The following is a 20,318-nucleotide window of genomic DNA, read 5'->3' on the forward strand; positions in this document are numbered from 1 at the left end:
CAAACAAGACTACATGGATATTAATGAAAAAAAGGAATGAAAAATACCAGAGTGGATATATCTGACAACTGAAGCGGCAAGTGGGAACGTGTTACATTAAATGGGAAAACGTTGCTTATAATCATGATTGCCAGTGATAACGGAAAGGAATAATTACATTATAAAAATAAACTTCAATACTTGAAATGGCCAACATACATTGAATCAATTCTCTCTTGAACAGTATGACATTATCACCAAATATGTTTACGTTAGAAGAGGTGAAGACAGTTCAGTTGAGATTTACATAGCCAATTTTAGCCAAAAGACTTATATTTCATGATTTTCAATAAACTCAAGTGCAATGATTGCCTAGTTTTATAGTTTCTCCCCACTTAGGTGTCGACAATCAATTTCAATTCAACATGTTAAGCCTGAAAATGACGTCCATGAACGTGAGAGGGTCTCTCAAACAGAGCATCATCCTTCAAGAGTTGGAATATATAACTAGATGGTCAAGAACCTGATACAAGTAATTCATGGGCACTGGAAGAGATTGAACCAATCAATTCAGAGTTCACTGATGTTCCAGCTATGTGGACTAATATTTCTGTACAAAGTAAAGATTGTTGCATCTCGTCCACAAAGCCAAAGTAAAAAGCTGCTGCATTCGACTAAAAGACTGACTAAAAATGTGAAAAAAATCTCACAAGCATTTAATAAAATTTTGAGTTTGATCTGTATATTTTACTTTATCTTTTGGAATTTTTTACTATAAAATTGAATACAGTGATACCTCAGCTAACAAATGCTTTAGCTTAGGAATTTTTTGACATTTTTCATGCCTCGACTAATGAATACAGATTTCGCTAACTATCAATTCATGTATGCATGCGCTATAATAAAACAGCTGCATTGTGAGTGAGCTAAGCTGAATTCTTGTTCCAATCAAAATTAATCCAATGCATAACCGAGTCACTCAAACCAAATTAATTTATTTCCACTTCGGAATCTTTTTCCAGACACATCTCTCTTTTAGCAAAATTTTTAGCCATTTCATGTAAAATGAATGATTAAGTCAAGAGAAAATGCATTAATAAAGGGAAAAAGCCTTAAACTTTAATGGTTTTAGTGCGTAACAATAAGACTAGATATAAAGTTTAACAGTCTGGACATCCTAGGAACTTATTATTTCCATCTGTGTATGTATGAAGGAAAAATAAACTGACTACACTCAAACCAGTTTTTGTGCTGTCTTTTTTTGTGTGATTTTTTTTATGCGATTTTTTTTGTGCGGTATATGAAAATTTCAATCAAATTAGAACATAATTGACGAAGTTATCAATAAAAAAAAATTAGTAGGTTTGATCGGTCATTTAGTTTTTTTGATTTTTGATATTTCATCACATAAGTATTACGTCAGCCAATTACATTACATATGCATTGAAGTATATAATCGCATTATTTAATTGAAGGCCTTCAAAGTGCTTTCATATTCCTGGACCATTAAAATAAGCCATCATTTCAAAGCGTAAATTGAAGGTAAATTTATTATTTTTTCCATTTAGATATAAATTTTGTAAAGAATTTGGATTAGGGAATCCACTATAAGAGGCATACAAAAACGTTTTGTATGTGTAAAATAATTACATATGTAAATAAAATATTTAAAAATGTTCGCATGTGTATTTTCTAAATCGGATTCCAAAAGGTTTGGTGAGATTCCAAGTATCTGCCAAGCAGGGCCGCAACTAGGGGGATGCAGGCGGGTCTGGTGCCCTGTACTAGAGGGGGGGGGGCGCAAATTTCACTCTTTAATCCCCTCCTTCAATATTATGAGGGGGCGCTAAAATGCATTTTGTTGCCACGGCTGACCAAGCATCTAGTTGTGGCCCTGCTGCCAAGCCTTGTGTCTTGATTTCATTTAAAAAAGCAATTCTTAGTTATGCCGTAAGGTTTTGAGTTATTTTCTATGTGAGACTTTTTTTATGCAGTCCCTATCCACAGCATAAAAAAAATACTTTTTAAATGTGTTGCAAAAAATATTTTTTATAGCTACTTGTGAAGTTTTGTGCGATTTTTTTATGCGGTCCCTATCCACCGCACAAAAACAGGTTTGCGTGTATATCACATAGCATACCAACTTACAACTTTTTTTTACTATGGCTCATGAACCCGACTGCATAGTGCAAAATATTGTAAATCAAAAAGATCTTCAGTATCTAATCTTCCTTTAAATTCTACTTCATCCAATTGTAAAGTTGTTTATCTCAGTCTTCAATCAGTTACCCCTCCCTTTTTTATAGAGGTTCTTGATGTTTTATGACAGTTATGTTCAAATTTTGGGCAGTTTCTAGAACGAATTGATTTTCCTATAGAAACTTATGAAAAATCATGTTTCGTCGAACAAAGATTTTGGCTAACAAATGTGATTCTGGAATGAATTATCTTTGCTAGCCAAGGTAACACTGTTTCATGATGAAAGAGCAAAGTAAGCGAAGGTCATAGCATACTTCGGAATTTATTTTGATATTAGCTATTCATAATTTTTACACAACAAAATAATACTCTGTAACTGTGCCTGAAAAAAAAATGATGTATCGGAAAGGAAGACCTCTAATATCATAAAACTTAATTCATCAGACAAAAATTTGAAATTCATTACCATATTTGATGACGTTTTTTTATCTTTGAAAAACAGGGTGCATATAGCATGTCATCAAATACAGTAATGAAAAAAGAGGAATCAGTAGATATTATAAAACAAACAAATTAAAAAATTTGAAATAAAAAACTTGCCTTCACATTGTAAGCCCTGCCTGAACAAACCATATAACATGGAACCACAATGGTCACAAAATGTAGGCCTTTTATAATTATGTACAGTGAAACGGTGAGGAATATTAATGTTGAATCGACTCCCAGCAGCCATCTGAAATTATTGAGATGTAAAACAATTAATGAAAGGTGAATATTTAATATATGTCTGCAAGATTTTTTAACAAACATGATTTAATATAACATCAAACTTGAATCATTCAAATTGTGTGAAACATATATTTGGCATAAGAATAATAATTAATAATTATTATTTGATGCATATTTACCTCATCAGCAGTTGCATCTCTGGACCCTGGACACTTTGTAACAACAAACTCATGGCACCTCTTGTGAACCACACAGGTGCAAACTACAAATAAGAAAAATCAAATAAACATGATAAACACCATCTTATGACATATCATGGTTATTTCAATCATTAAAGAAATGCTATTCATGCTTATCTACAAGATATATGACAATCAAGAACTTTAAATGGTGTTTCTGTTTTTATGGAATGGTTTTTACTTCCAGCATGCACAGAAAACATCAAGAATTCTAAATTTACATAATTCTGCATTTTTCCTACATTTATTAAGATAAATCAGTTAATGTTGGAATATGGTTTCTGTGCTCAGATGGCAAAATGCTATAAGTCACTGTTTTAAAATTTCATGATGAGAAATTTGTAAATGATATTTTGCCACCATGCGATACTGCAGCTTTTTCATTTATTACAATTTGCCACTGTTGTTTCTTCATAAACTGAAAGTGAGAGATGAAACTTTGCCACCTTTCAAAATTTTAACAAACGAGACTCCGAGCAACTCAATTTTTTAAAAAAGTGACATAACATTTTGCCATCTGAGCACAGGTTTAGCAAAGTGATTCATATATTTTGTATAATAGCAAGAAAATGTTATTGCATTTAACACAGATCAGCATTCGAACTCATGCAAACGATCGGACCACCAAGAAAAAAATTGTAGTGGTCCGCAGGACCAATAGCTGAATCCCCCCTGTAATACATTGATAGTGAAAGAATGAATGATCAAGAATCAATCGATGAGAGATTCACCGATTTATATTGTCTCAGATATTTCAATTTTTATATTTTTTCCCAGAAGGCATGAATGAAATGCACTTATACTGGAAAAAAATATATATAAATGTTGAATGATAATAATTTATTTGCAGTAAAAAATATTTAGAAAACCGCATCTGCCACAATTTGAAAATTTATGACCGAAACTGATTTTGATATGCTGGGTGTATACATACACTATACCATCTGGTGCCTCAATGCATTTGATGAGTCAATATTTTTCCAGAATTTGCAAGCCACCCTAATCTCAAAATAGTATTGTACTAGAGTATCATTTTGAGTTGCTGCTTTGAGATAAGCTGATTCTCAATCTTTTAGGATCCATCCAATTAATTTTTCATATTTTCTGGCTGACAATAATGTGGGTGGTTCCTTTCACCACTTATTCCTGAGGGTGCATAAATAGCACATTCCAGAGGTTTTTTTCCTATCTTTGCAGCTTTGACACCTGAAAATGTCTTATTTTTTGCAGAATGTGATAAAAAATATGTAACATATGTATGACTTCTCACCTTGGCACTGATATCCCTGTTTTCCCAGGCCCCTGAAAATAAATTCAAAAAAAAATTTAAGTATGATAGAATTTATTTGCACGAAATAGACTTTTTTGTCAAAATACAAATACTCACCAAATGAATTCACGACAATGAGAACAAAATGTGGGTTGTCTAAGGATAGTGGCCATGAATTTGTGCCCATTGACTTGATGGACTCGTCTACGCATAGCTCCCCGGCGTCTGTTGAGGCCCTGTCTTTCCTTGAATACTTTAGGTTTTTGTGATGCATTTTCTGAAATTGCAACATTACAAAATATGCTTACATGTATTATATCATATTTATATATACTGTTAGTTCATAATCATTAAAAGTATGTCAAGTTTTCTTATATGCATTAAACAAAACCCCATAATAATAATAAAAAACCATAAGCCCTGTTTGTATGAGAGAAGAAAACTGATATCTTTCAATCGACAATGAAGAAAAATCTCAAAAGATTATGGGAAAGGAGTATGAAACTCCATTATTCCCAAAAAAAGACTAAATCTTTCTTCCACCTTTTTCCCCTACGAACAAAAAAATTGCCTATTTCTTAAATATTTCATGTCCTCCCATTTGCCATCAAAGTTTTTATTCTGTTGAAACTGTTAGTCAATATTAAAATACCATACTTTAGTAGAAAATGTTAAATATGTTACAGATATGTGTACACGTAGGGTCATGACTCCCACAATGGTGGGGCTGAAAGGGCTCCTAGTTCTAGGGTCCCGGGACAATTTAAAAAAATTCCCCAATGCTATAAATTCACTATAGAAGGGCCTGTGAAATGTCTGGTTTGGGGGCCCAGCTCCAGGATATGGGGGATCATGCATAGGGTTATAAGACTTGTAAAATACCAACACCCACCACTGGCCATATTAAATTGCGACAAAATGGACATCTGATGGTCTCCCAGTAGTTTGCCAAATTACAATGATCAGAGCAAAATCGTGCTAGGAAAAAGTCACTGATTTATGACCAAAAAGAGTCTTATAACCTCTTTGCTCAATGTGTACCTTACTTTAAATGGTTTTTATAACGATTCTTTTTTCAAGTTAAGACCTGAGGTACCACACATGTTTGTACCTAACTCAAATAGTCCTGGTAAAGATATAGAAACTAATTAATTAAAAAAATTCTTTTCTTAATTAACTATTAGGTTCAGTCCATCAATTAAAACTAATAGTTAATTAAGAAGTAATCAAAACTAGTTAATTTAAAAAAAAATTCTTTTAAAAGGGCATTTTGCCATACAATATAAACGCCAAATCAATCAAAAAAAACTTTTTTTAAAAATAATTTTGGTTCAGGTGTGGATACAATCAGCCTCGTTACATGTTAGCTAACATGTTGAAATTCCAGCACACATATTTTTTCTTGGAATCATCTTTTTTCTTTGGATTAAAAAAATCCTTTTAATATTTCAACTTAATGCACTCAAATACCTCAACTTACGTCACCTTTCATTTGCCTCATCTCATCTTAAATTATTATTTTTTTCAATGAAATATACTTTAAGAAAAGCTTGAAAGCTTTTGACGTCACGTTCTTAGAAGGGAAATTTTTTCTCAGTGAAACAGTGACAGCGAATAGTAGTGCGTAAAATATCCGAAATTTCAGAAAAGGACACATTAAAATTTGGTTCACGCATCCTCCAGGACACATTCTTTCCTAGTTCCAAGATGAAAAAAGAAGAGAGAAGAAATCTTCCCAACTTTTTTCTCTTTCTTTTTCTTCTTTTCATAGTCTATCACAATTGCGCGAACTTGAAAAAGTGGTTTTACTACTTTGTATACTGTACTGTATGGATATACAAGTGGGTTGTTGAAGATATTTAGTTGTTTTCCCTTACTGAGGGGCCATGCACAGAATTTTCAGAGAGAATTTCAGAGTTTCTATTCCCCTGCAGATTTTCTCCCCTCTGGTTACATATAAAAAATTACGGTACTTTTGCGGCTATCTGCCGGCATTCAAAGACAGTGGTCTATATGGCGTAAATTTGCCTTGCTCTTACAAGATTGCGAATGCACATTTTTTGAAAAATCATAAAGGATTTGGAATGCCTGTTCAAAGTGCAAAACATTTTCCAAGATCGTTCAGAAAAAAACACTTGAATCTCTAAAAACTCTACCTTGAATATCCAGTTTTGTCATCTAGCTGCTATGCGGTAGTCACCACATCTCATCACAAAAATCGCTGATGTGTACGCAGAATCGGCTTTTGGAGAGGCAGAAGGATTTCTTCCACAGAAATTGTGGGTCACTAACGCTCAAAAAGAATTTTAAATTAACATAGTATAAGACTATTTTTTCCAATATTTTAATTTTCTACAAAAATATTTTAAATTTTTCATTTTCTTGGGAGCAGGGGATTCTGCCTTTGGTGAAAATCCGAGTTTGGAATCTGCGATTGTGCAGTGGTAATTGGCTAAAAATAAGATTTTCTAACGTTTTTTAATTTAGAGTTGGCTATTCCTTTGAAAAAGCTCTGGTTGCCACGACAATCACACAAACCTACAACACAAATATGTGTACATTAAATTTCAAATCCATGCATTACCAATTTGGAGGATAGATGCAAGGCCACAACTAGGGTGGGGGAGCAGGTGGGTCTAGTGCCCCCCTTCCGAGCTCTGGACTAAAGGGGATGCTGAATTCACTCTTTATAACTGCTTCTACATTACACTGGGTGCCAAAATGTGTGCTTGCCCCATTTGAGAAAGTATCTAGTAGCAGCCCTAGATAGATGGCACCACCTACTGAACACAAACACATTAAATGCTGGGCACACACATATAAACACGCTTAATCAATTAAGTCAATGGGAAGAATTTAGTACGAAGCTGTCATCTGTTTTGCACAACGTCATACCATTTGTTCGAAAAAAGCGTGTTTGTACATCACATGGTTCATCTATGGTTACGAATAGCATTCGTAACCTTTATCTTGAAAAGAAAAGAGCATTCAGAGAGTATAAAAGTGGATGAGGTGACCTTTCATTGTTTATTGATAAAAGAAGGGCGTTGAAGAAAGTGATAAGGGATAGTAAAAAGGTAGTTGAATCTAAGTTGGCAGATAACATTGGCTCTGACTCAAAATAATTTTTTAGATACGGCAATAATGGATGTAAGGGGACAGCTGGCCCCCCCCTCTCGATAGGAGGGTCTAGGGTAGAGAGCTATGTAGGCATGTGTAGTGCTTTCAATGACTTTTTCACATCAGTTTTTAATGGAGATAATGATATTCAATATATGGGTGTTGTATGGGGTAATAAAAAATTCACTGATATTTAAGTGGAAGTCATAGAGGTCCTAAATCTTCTAAAAAAATGTATGTGCAAGCAAAGCATCAGGACCAGATGATATCTATCCCAGGGTCCTCAGGAAATGTGCTAATTTCTGTTGGGGCCAGTCGCTCAGATATACAGGAGTAGTGTTGCTGAGGGTATCATCCCAAGGGATTGGAAACTTGCTAATGTTGTTCGATATTTAAGAAGGGTAGTAGAGAAGCTGTGTGCAATTATTGTCCTATGAGTTTGACGAGCCCTCTTTCGAAAATTTTGGAAATCATTATCAAAAGGCAGTTTGTGAAGTGGATAGATGAGAATAATGTATTGTTGGATAATCAGCATGGGTTCAGGAAGAGAAAGTCATGTGCGACTAATCTTCTTTGCTTCTATAATCACGTGACGAAGGCTTTGGGTAAGGGCAAAAATGTTGATGTTGTTTACCTTTGATTTCCAGAAGACATTCGATCGGGTCCAACATGGTAAACTCTTGAAGTGTTTACACGAGATTGGGATTGGGGGCAACTTGCTGAATTGGATAAAATCGTGGTTAAGAGATAGGTCACAAAAAGTTATGGTGAACGGGGAATTCTCTGGTTGGACAGGCGTCACAAGTGGAGTTCCTCAAGGAAGTGTCCTTGGCCCCATACTTTTTTCACTTTTTATCGATATACTCGATCAGGGTATTGATGGGACTGCTAGCAAATTCACAGATGAGACGTGAAACTAATAGGGGTAATCTGGAATCGAAGCGATAGGGAACTGCTCCAGAGAGAGAGACCAACTTAAACAGGATTGCAGCACGGGCAAATGAATGTAGCATGACGTTTAGCATGGTTTTTACAAGTAGGTTTTTACAAGTGCATGGTCACTCACTTTGGTTCAAACAACCCACAGTGCTCTTACGAGTTGAATGGTGTCACTATCCTGGATGCAACTAGGGTCACCGATTTGGAAATTCTCATTCACGAGCGGCTTAGGTTTTATGAACATTGTTCAGCGGTCAAAAAATCGAATAGAATGCTTGGTCTCATTTTCAAAAAGGTCTCTTCGCATTCTCCTAAAGTCATTCTTCCACTTTTCCGAGGCTTAGTTCCTCTTAGACTGGAGTATGTTGTGAGGTTTTGGAGACCATACCTACAGAGGGAAATAGACTTGGTTGAAGGGGTGCAGAGAAGAGCTATGGGAGTCCTTATTGGCAAGCAGGGCTTGAATCATGGAGAGAGACTTTATTTTTTGAATATATTTACATTGCATGAATGCAGGTGTTGGGGAGATATGATCAAAGTGTTCAAAATTTTCAACAGGATGGATAGAATGAAACATGAATTATTAGTACACAGTCAATCGACTTTTCACAAGGGGACACCAGTATCGATTGGTAAAGGACAATGCGAGGTTATGGTGTTGCAGGGAATTTTTTTCTAATAGGGTTGTTAATAAATGGAATAGCTTACCCTGAAGTAGTAAATTCTAACACAATCGACAAGTTTAAAAAGAAATTTGATAAACATGTTGGGGTGAATTGAGAAGCTATCCATGCTTAGAATAAGACAGCCATAAGTATTCTTTATGCGCATTGTATAATATTTTATCATGTATATATATATATATATATATATTGTTTTTAATTGAATTTTTAATTAGGTTGCTGTATTTTTGAAATATCTTACATCCATGTCTGTTATGGGCATCTTTTTTTCAGCGACTTCGTTGGGTATTTTGCCTGTTGTGGCGTTGTATTTGTATTAAGTTTCACCAACACAAATCTGACATAGCTCCAAATATTCAGGTGTTAAAATATGTGGCAGTTAAATGGCAACAGATCAGAGTGGTGGACCATCAGGGAGGGAAAATAAGGTCATTCTACCAGGAAATCCATTCACAAGGATTTATATGAATAGGGAATTGGACGATAAGTGTCAGAGAGAAAGAATCTCATTTGCTTTAAATTTAAATGCGAAGATATTATTGAAAGAGCTAAAGTTTTTAAAGAAATGGAAAATCAATCAGAAGGGAATTAATAAATCAATCTATTAGTAAATATATAAATATGTGTCTCTAACTTTTAATTACAGTGGATCCTTCTTATAACGTTTTTCAAGAAACTTTCATAAAAAACCATTGTAAGCAGGAAAACACTTCAATCGGGAAATCTTAATAAGAAGTACTTAGAGTTGGGACCATGAAATCAGTTGTACTAAGTGAAAAAATTTTCTAAATGGGAACGTTATAATCTGGATCAACTGTATCAGGGTTGGGTTATGGACAAGCGTCAAAAACTGGTTTAAACTATCAAAAACTGTCAAAAACCTAAATGAATGCCTTTTGATAATGTTTTGAACACAATAGGTGTACAACATGATGAAAAACTTACTTTTTTGCATATTACAATGTTTTATTTTTAAGCATTAATTTATTACAATAATTAAAACAATGTTAATTATAATTTGCAATGCAATTTTGAAGTCTTCAACATAAGAGCCTAGAACATATAATTTTATGGTTTATTTATCTAAGCTATACTCATTACCTGTGTTCAATTTGCTAAGTGAAACAAAGCTGCTTATTCAAAATATGTATGATAGGGCATCAGGGTTAGGTTTTTGACCCCAAAAACTAACTCGGTATTAAAACTCAAAATCTTACTGTCAATGATGTCAAATAGTTTTTGTTAACTTAATAGATATGTTATATATAAATAACAAAACACTTACTTTTATTTAGATTAAAAGGTTTTATATTCAGAATGATAATTACTGAGGAAAAATATCTATTTCGATATTTTGAATTTTCTGATCTGCCCAAAAGTTTATTCCATATAAAAATTCTCAAGCAGCATCTATTAATGCACTAATTAAACTCATTTATTTTCACCAAAAAACTTCTTAGATCCGGGTGTATAAATTCACAGAGGTTTAAAGAGTATTTTCAACCAAAGCAGAGCTGACAAGACTTGATACCCAAAGCATTTGTTTTGCATGTTTGAATACAGTTTCAATTGGAAAACCATTGCATTATAAATACTAGTAAATGTACCATATCATAGTGCAAAAGTAAGAATAAACCAAGTTTGACATATACAAGCTAGCATTGCCAAATTAAATGACATTTTAGTCCTACAATTTAGTATTTTGATCGCTAGATATATTTCAATGTTATGCACAATAAGAGTATCGTTTTAAGTATTAGTGGTTATCTAGATAATTTAATAATAACAGAAATCAACATTACATACATGATGTAATAAACTTTTTTAAACACTTATCTGTTGTAAAAAGAGTACAGCAGACGGTTTATATCAATACAAACATATATAAGCAGTTGAAGAAATTTTGGAAGGTCAAGAATCATCTTGAATCAAAGAATGTAAAATCGTTCCAGTTTTCCCTTTAATGTTCATGTTATGCTTTATTCAAATTTTATAAGGAAAAAAGCATATATATTGTCCAAAATAATTCTGTCAAGAGTAGAAAATTATTTTAGAATCATATTTTAAATATTTATTCTTTGTATAACATAGTCACTTTAAACATTACATGCACTTAACATATAAAAATTCCCATTGGAAATGCACATCGAAAAGCAATATTTGAGTTTTTTTGCAGTTTTTGACGTGACAGTTTAAACTGTGGTTTAAACCATAAAAAACTGCCATGTGTCAAAAACCTGCCAACCTTGAACTGTATATTTGGTTTAGATTTGTTATATGTGCTACATTCCATGTTAAATTCCCTCAGTGTGTTAATGGGTTTCTTTACAAGCTTTTCCTACTAGTAGACAGTGAAAGTAAATGAACCTTTGCATAGAACATGTTTTTATAAATTAATTATTTGATTCCCAGAGATACCTCTTCCCCCTACCCAGAACATGGCCCACCGTTCTGTCTTAAGGAAGAGATGTAAGCAGGTGATCAAAGACCTGGGGCATGTTGGAAAAAATGCAGAGATACCAGTGAATAATGGGGGGAAGATGGAGACATTTTTTTTTCAAGGTAACTTTTTTTTGCGAGGTACCCACTTTCACTCAAAAGGGACCTAGATTTTTTGTAAATTAAAGTATAGTGGCATCTCTGGGACATAGTTTTTTTTTCATATTTCCACAACACAGCTTACTTGAATTTTTTATCTTAACTGAAATCATACATGAAGATAATTTTTATTGCTAATATAAATTATGTAACAATCTATTACCATAATATTCATATCATATTGTCCCCTTAATACTAGAACTAGGTAACCTTATTTTACATGTTTCGAAAAAAATGTGTTTAAACTTTGAATGAATTATATTTAACATTATATTGCATAGAAACATGAATGAATGAACGCCAGGGTCTCTGCCACCGGACTTATCCCGTTGCCGAGATATCTTCCAGCCCAGCTTCGTGGCATTGTCTGGAACAAAGTGAGTGTGTACACCTAACAGTCTGAGTGTGTAGCTAGTGTTGTGTATGATATTTCAGTGCTGCCATCTATACTTCAAATTGTGAGCGAAGTGTAATGATTGAATATTTGTAACATTGTAGGCCTGTTGCTCTCTGTGGCGAGACTTTTGAACGGGGAGATCGGCTCGCATTCGCGCCTTAAAGTTGGGAACCACAGAAAACCAACTTCAGCCGACCACCACTGTGGGGTTCGAACCCGGATCCTCGCAGAACGAGTCCGTCACTATAACCACTCGACCACCACAGCGGCTATTGCATAGAAACAAACAAGAATAGCTTTGCTTAGACTTGTGTTATAGATTGCCTCATTATAATACATCAAAGTGCATGTTAAGACGTCATTTTTTGTATTTACCTAAAAATCAGATTTTTGAGTTATCAAGTTGTAGTATTGAGGCAGCTATATATTTGTCACGTTCAACATTTTTGTGTTTAATTCACTGCAGATTTGTAGCAACCCCCTTTATTTCCTGCCCCCAAAGGTAATTTCAGCCATGAAGGTCTTAACCAGAGCCAGTTCTTGACATTTTTCAAGTGTAAGCAAATTATATTTTGGTGATTAAAAAAAAAAAAAATCGCCCCAAATCAGCTCCCTTGTTTCTGCGGTGTGTAGTTTCCAGGATTCAAGGTCCAGCCCTGGTTTTAATATATGAAATATTTTTTTTTTTTGCCAAGAAGCGGTAAAGTCATGATTGAATACAATAGATTGTAGTCATTAGATTTGATAAAGAGCTTAGTTACCTCATTATTTTAACAATATATCAGTGGGAAAAATTCATCTTGACCTCAGTCTTTCACAACAACTAGCGTTGTTAGCCTTGAAATGAATTACTGATCCAACCAGGGTATCACTATATTTGAAATTTGATTGATGTATGCTGTAGGATGTTTAAAAAATATGGGCAAGTCACATTTCTTAAAAGAGCAAGATGGGGAAAAGGACAAAACTTTGAAAATAAATAATGCGCATACAAAATATGGACATCTGTTAATCCCTGATGTACATTGGTTTCTAGAGGTTGGTTTCTCTCTTCCTCTATTGGTTTCTCTATCAAAACCAATCAATTGTTTCACTAAACTAAAAGAACTATTATTTACACAAATAGGCTAAAAATTAAAAAAAATAGTTATAAGCAGGAGTGCGCAACCTTTTCGGTCCACGGATCTGTAACTTGTATATACAGGATGAATCTAAATTCATAGTACAAATTTTAAGAGGTGACATAAGACTCCTAAACAAGCATTTTTGGTCATAAAATGTGTGGTTGAATCACAATAGTCAACGCAGTACAGGGTGGTTTTAAGAGAGTGCCCAACAGCACTTCACCAACAGCAAATATCATATTTTTTTCCGACAGATCTGCTGCAATAAGTGCAATCAACCATTCAAAGGTGTATTGTAATGCAGTAGGCCTTCTTATGGTGCAATGTGGGTAAAGCAAATTCTACCACAAGTCATTATACCACTTGATCATTGTTTGGAGCCGTAGAACGTTGATGGCCAATGAAAAACTCTCATCTAATCCGAAGGTGCATATGTATCAAATGGTTGATAACACACATCACAGCAAATCTGTTGGAAAAATATATTTGTTTTTGGCAAAGTGCTGTTGAGCACTCTCTAAAAACACCCTCTACCGCCTTTGCTATTGCGATTCAACTGCTCATTCTATGACCTAAACTGCTTGTTTAGGAGTCTTATGTCACCTCTTAAAGTTTGCCCCATGAATTTAGAATTACCCTATATATAGGGTGATCATACATACATGGTGTATATGACCTGTGTTATACTGGACATTCTCATAATTTTGGGCATTGCAACTTTTACATTTAAAATGTCCTGTTTTTCCCCTTAATTTTCAACAGAGGTACTTTATCCTATTAAAGTCGACTTTGATTTTTTGAAAGAAAAAATACTGAGTAAAAAACCACTCCCACAATTTATTGGCAATGAAAAAAATTAAAATGTTAAATGGCAAATTTTCTTACCAACCAGCGCCAATGAGTTAATTTTTGAAATCAAGAATTGAGATTCTTCTCATGGCTTGTAAATTAATGCCTTTAAAAATATTTTTGGCTGTGATTTGCAACTTTATATGGCCTTTGACATGGACAACTTTATTTGCCTCTGACAATTTTTCGGCTATAATTTTACTTGTCTTAGACAATTTTTTTTGAAAAAAGGACAATTTTTCTTTGACAAAGTAATTGGCAACATTGCTTGCAATTGAAATTTTTTTTGGCTGTAATTAGCAATCTTTACTAGCATTTGACAGGTTTTTCTTGTGATGATTGGTGATATTCTGTATGGATCCTGATTCACCAGATTTTTCTGAGAGCAATACGGCCAGCCTAGACTTTTATTGTGTTGTGTGAATCGACACTTTTCTACTGGAACATCTTTCACGGTCTGGATAGAACCTCTCAGGGGCAAGGGCCACATTTGGGCAAGAGGTTGTGCACCCCTAGTTATAAGACTAAATCAGTATTTAAAAATAAAAAAAACGAACCTTGCGGCAATAGTTCAATAATTACATGTATTTTACCACCAGGCTCTAGATCAATCTGAAATAAAGTATATAATTAGTGTTAAACACAGATACTTTATACTTCAAAAAAATCATCATGAAAATCATAAAAATTTCCTTTCAAACTATCCTAAAAAGCAAAAAAATATCTGAATCACAAAAAAATGCTAGTAGTTTATCCTTTCATCTACTTACAGGTTTAAGAGTAGTAAGAATTATGTGAAAAATACATAATTTTCTAAACATTTCACATCAAGAAAATCAGAATTTAACAAAATGAAAGAAGTGTTATACCGTTACCCAGAAAAAACATTTTTTCATTTAGGCCAGGATTACAATATAAAAGTTCAATAAAATATCTTTTACAAAACTTTAAAAAAAACCCAATAAGTCTATTGGTTACATTCACTTGAATGCAACCAATATGCTTATTGGTTAAATTTTTAAGTTTTATAACAGAACTTTTATAGTGTAATCTTGGCCGTACTCAAATAATAAAATATTGCCTCTTTATTTATTTTTCCATTTTTGTTTTTATTTTACCTTGAAGAAATAATTCTGCATTTCTACAGATACGGGTCCCGAAGAAGACTTTCAGTTTTTACAGTATTGTCCAAAAGTAATTTTGAAGCTTTTTAACAGCTCACAAAGCTTTCATACCCCACTTGATTTTTTTATTACCCAACACAGAAGTTTTGTACAGCTACATAACTTTATTAGCTCCAAATTAAGCGATTCAGCTTTTATACAGAAATTGAAGAAGTTATTCAGTTTTCATACATAGCATGATGTTAACTCATGTTTTATTCAGCTTTTAGTCATTATAGATACGATTCAGCTCTTTTACAGCCCTTGAATAAGCAGTTCAGCTTTTTATACAGCCCTTGAATAAGCAGTTCAGCTTTTTATACAGCCCTCAAAGAAATAATACAGCTGCCATACATCAATGAAGAAGTTATTCAGCTTTCATACAGACCTAAAAGAAGTTATTGACCTATTAAACAGCCCTTAGAGATAACATGGTGCACCATAGTGTTAATCTATGTTACTCAACTTTTATACAGTCATTAAAGAAGCGATTCAACTTTCATACAGTCCTTGAATAAGTAGTGCAGCTTTTATACGACCCTCCAACAAGTAATTCAGTTTACACAGCAGTTGAAGGCTGTTCAGCTTTCATATAGTACTATAACAAGGAACTGAGCTGTTGTACAAGCGCATCATGGGTTTTATGCAGCCAACAAATAATTCAACCTTTTTTACAGCAATTGAAAAAGTAACTCGGCTTTCATGCAGTCCTCAAAAAAGTGATTCAGCTGGCTATTATACAGCCCTTAAAGTAATTCAGATTTGTCACAGCCCTCAAAGAAATTATTCAGCTCACCTGCCATCACTTCACTTTAACTCGATTTACAGCCAATGCCATCACGCCACTTTAACACGATTTATAACCAATGCCCCCATATGGTCCCCCAGTTGAGCACCACTGATGTACACAAAGTAAGATTCCATCTATAACCCTTTAAGACCAGGAAATTTTCGAAAGCATGAATTTTTGTTAGCATTCGACCCACGCAATCATTTGGGTTCGGGCTTAGAGGGATAATGATGTAAACATCTTATAATGATATTTTTCCCTGATCTTCGAAAATCATTACATGGAGATTTCACGTATGAGACACTATTTAAGTATTGTGGGAACTCTTTTTTACATCAACTAAACGAAGTACAGTGATCTCTCACTTATACATTTTTCTCAGTTATAAGACTATTCTACACTCCCTGTCAAAGATATAGCATAATAATTCATTCACTTATACGGCTCTCTCATTTATGCATCTTTTTTTCTTGTTCCCTTACATAACACATAAGTGAGATCACTGTGCCATAATCAAGTATGAAAATGTGATAGATAGTGATCTCTTACTTATGGGTCGATGCAAGGGCATCGGAAAAAAAGACGCTCAAGTCGTAAAAGTGAATAGCATTATTAAACTATATTCTTTGACAGGGAGTGCAGAAAATAGTCTTCTTATAACTAAGAGAAAGATATATAAGTGAGAGCATAGACCACTATCCGACAGTCGAGTCTCCCCCCCCCCCCCCAAGGCTAGGATATTTCATGGGTCCTTCTACAGTGAATTCAGAACATTGAAAAACGAAAAATGATGAGAATCATCCCGGGCTGGAGTCCTGTCGGCCCTACCCTTATGGGGGCCCAGAGTGAGAAGGTTTATAAGTGAGAGATCACTGTACAAGAAAAGATTTGAGTATTACCACGTAGAAAGACTTCAATCTAATGCCTCACAACAAGGATCTATCTCGTGCATCTCGCATTCTTTACGAAACAAAAGACAAAAGTAACTTTTGCTCGACTGGATCATACAGAAAATAAAATCATATCAATTAAACCTGTTGTTCACATGCAGATACATATGAGTCCACCATTCTTGTATAAATTGGCAAATATTTTGTAGTGGCAAATACTTGAGCAATAAATTATCCAATCATGCATTACCATAATAATTAGAGAAACAATAACACATACATTAAAAGTATTTAATTATAGATGCAAACAGCGGAGGAAAAAAAGTTATACAATATATAACATATGCAGAGAGGAAAGGGATTAATAATCTGCATGAGGAGGAGAAAGAAACAATTAAAGATATAATTCAGCTTTTACACAGTCCTCAAAGAAGTTATCGAGAAGTTAAACAGCCTTCGAGTATAGCATCGTGCTAACCCATGTCATCAGATTTTATACAGTCATTGAAGAAGTGATTCAGCTTTTAAACAGTCATTGAAGAAGTGATTCAGCTTTTAAACAGTCATTGAAGAAGTGATTCAGCTTTTAAACAGTCATTGAAGAAGTGATTCCGATTTTAAAGTCATTGAAGAAGTGATTCCGATTTTAAAGTCATTGAAGAAGTGATTCCGATTTTAAAGTCATTGAAGAAGTTATTCAACTTTCATACGGCCGTATTCCCCAACACAGTTTAAACTACAATCACAGGTTAAACGATTAGCGATCGACACAGATTGGTTAAAATCGTCAATTTAACCAATCGTTTCGATCTTCAAGCCTTTTACCTGCAATTGCAGTTTAAACTGTGTTGGTGAATACGGCCGATACAGATCTAAAAACTATCGAGATGTTATGTAGCCTTTAGAGGCACCATGGTGTTATGGCTTTCATGGTGCATGGACACCATTGAAGAAGCGATTAAGATTTTATACAGTTCCCATAGATGTGATTGAATTTATACACCATTAGAGTTATTCAGCTTTAATACAGATCTCAAAATTACTCAGCTGTTACACAGTCACAAAGAATAAATTCAGGTTTTTTTTTACAGCAATTGAAGCAACTAAGCTTTTACACAGCTCTTGAAGTGATTCAGCTTACACAGCTCTTGGAAAATTAACTCAGCTTTCATACCAAAGATATTATTCAGCTCATCTACTATAATTTCCCTTTAACTCTGTCTATAACTGTTTCCCTCTTAGGTCCTGATATGCCCCCTCCCATTCATGCACACAAAATTAGATTCCTTCTATAATGATGTAAACATCTTATAATGGTATTTTTCTCTGGTCCCTTGAAAACCACTACACAGATTTCATTGTACGAGAGGAACTGTAAAACCAGGCATGGCCCAGGCTCTGTTCCCCATGGGGAAATGTTTGGCCATGGTGAATAAATTCACGAGAGGAACTAGTCTCTCAAGACTAGTTCAAGGAATGAAGTTTTTATACCAAAAAACTGATTCTCAATGAAGTACCATAATGAAGTACGAAAATGGGAAATACAAGAAAGGATTCAGATAGACTTCAATCCAATGCCTCATAAGAAGGATCTATCTTGCACATCTCAGTCTTTATGAAACAAAAGTGCTTAACTAGAGAAGCATGTCAGTTAAATCTACTGAGCACATACAGATACATATGGGTCTACCATTCAAACATTTAATGATGACAAACTCTAATTTACGGTGGCAAATAATTGCGCAATAAATTATCCAATCATCATTCATTACCACACTAATTAGAAGAAACAATAACACGTGCATTAAGAGCGTTTATTTATAGATTTTCGTGAGCGGAGAGAAAAGAAGCCATACACAATGATAACATACGCGCGGAGAGGCGAGAGGATTATAATAATCGGGATGAGGAGGAGAAAGGAATAAAAGGCAAGATGACGTACCCAAATATCAGATTCGTATTTTCCCATCTCCTTAGTAGAATTAAGAAGCTCGTCGAAGGAAATATTACAGTTGGCCACGAAGTCATCCGGGGGTATGGCCGCGTCGTGGAAAACCGTCAGTCCGATAATTTGGGCGTTGTGGACTTCGGTGGAGAAGAACTCGTTCCATACCGGCTTGAAAGTCTTCTGTTTGGCAGATGTCCTGTCTACGTGCATCTCGTCGACATCGACGGCAACGTAAGGGTCAATCAGCATTTGCTGCTGTTTCCCGACGACATTCGCATGACGGGTCGCATATTCGGTGGGTCGCAGATCTACGGCTTCGCACACTTTCAGTTTCAGGGTACCCGTAAAGTGAGGCATCTTTTTCTTTTCCGTGTTGTTTCAACAGCAAGAAAAAAAAAAAAGCCTCGGTCAGCTTAATTTTCTTTTAATTCCTTTAGATTTGTTTTTCCTATCAAAAAGCGACGATGATGCTCATCATCATTTTCGAGACCTTCGGCCGGAGTCTGAACAAATTCCCCCTTCAACGAGAAAAAAAAAAAGATGTAAAAAAAAAAAGAGCCCACTCTCTTTCAAAAGATCATCGTACTTATCCCTAGCCTTTTCAGTCAATACATTATTATATCCCACAGTTCTCCTTGACCCGCAAGTCTAACGCTTGCGCACTGTGTAATATTGTATGTTTTCGAGGTTGGTTTAAAAAAAAAGAAAAAAAAAGACAACTCTCTATATAGAGAGAGACACGAAAGTCTTGAAGGAAAAAAAAAGAAATGTCTATTGAATTTATTTTTTCAAAAATTAATTCTCAGACATTTATTCATCAATCGTAATGTGTGACATCACACGAATTTCAGGGAAAAACGAATTTCAGACCTCAGAAATTATTTGACTCGATTCGGTAGTCCGTAGGTTGGAGTTTTCTCGATCTGAAGTCGGTGTCTCCCATCTGAACAGTTTTGATTGCAAAAAAAAAAATAATAATTTAACATACGCAGGTTTCAATTCGTGTCCAGTGAAAATTAAGCTTTCCAGTGTTTCGATGTACGAGCAAAAATGTTGCGTCTTGTTCACGTGATCACAACTGAACAATGGTTCTTCGCTTTCGTCCACACAACGTGGGATTATGCGTAATCTTCAGCACGGAACTTAACCTCCCAGAGTTTTGGAAAAAAGCCATTTCCATATCGTGCACTGCCTCAAGAGAACCCCTAATTCTTCTTGGAGTTAACTGTGGGCTAACGCAGGGCCCAGTGCGAAAATAATATCGTCGGGCCCATCAGGTCCCGAGGTCCGTCTCAACAATTTCGAGACGTTAAAAAATGTTAAGAACCCCCCCCCCCCCACTTAGAGGAGACATATTTCTCCTAAATGGTATCGAGACCCCCCTGCGTCAATTTTATATAT

The 20,318-nt window shown here is 34.7% G+C and overlaps 1 protein-coding gene across 4 annotated transcripts in view; it reads right to left on the minus strand.

The window, feature by feature from the left end:
* Positions 1-19,588, minus strand: part of Pkc98E (Protein kinase C) — a 42,008-nt gene extending 22,420 nt beyond the window's left edge. Inside the window, exons 1-6 of one of the 4 annotated variants that reach the window (XM_089237983.1) lie at positions 18,912-19,588; positions 14,684-14,738; positions 4,534-4,693; positions 4,417-4,448; positions 3,087-3,169; positions 2,779-2,911 (exon numbers count right to left, since the gene is read on the minus strand). In XM_089237983.1, the coding sequence (XP_089094109.1) occupies positions 2,779-2,911; positions 3,087-3,169; positions 4,417-4,448; positions 4,534-4,693; positions 14,684-14,738; positions 18,912-19,274 (826 nt within the window). In that variant the 5' untranslated portion in view covers positions 19,275-19,588. The remainder of the gene's footprint in view (positions 1-2,778; positions 2,912-3,086; positions 3,170-4,416; positions 4,449-4,533; positions 4,694-14,683; positions 14,739-18,911) is intronic. The other 3 variants (XM_089237985.1, XM_089237986.1, XM_089237982.1) reach the window with 3 other exon arrangements.
* Positions 19,589-20,318: the final 730 nt, after the last annotated feature.

The sequence above is a fragment of the Pholcus phalangioides genome, unplaced genomic scaffold (genome assembly GCF_987345545.1).
Source record: "Pholcus phalangioides strain wild (caught in Gottingen) unplaced genomic scaffold, Ppha-v1.0 ptg000010l_1, whole genome shotgun sequence".
In the NCBI taxonomy this organism is placed as follows: Eukaryota; Metazoa; Arthropoda; class Arachnida; order Araneae; family Pholcidae; genus Pholcus; species Pholcus phalangioides.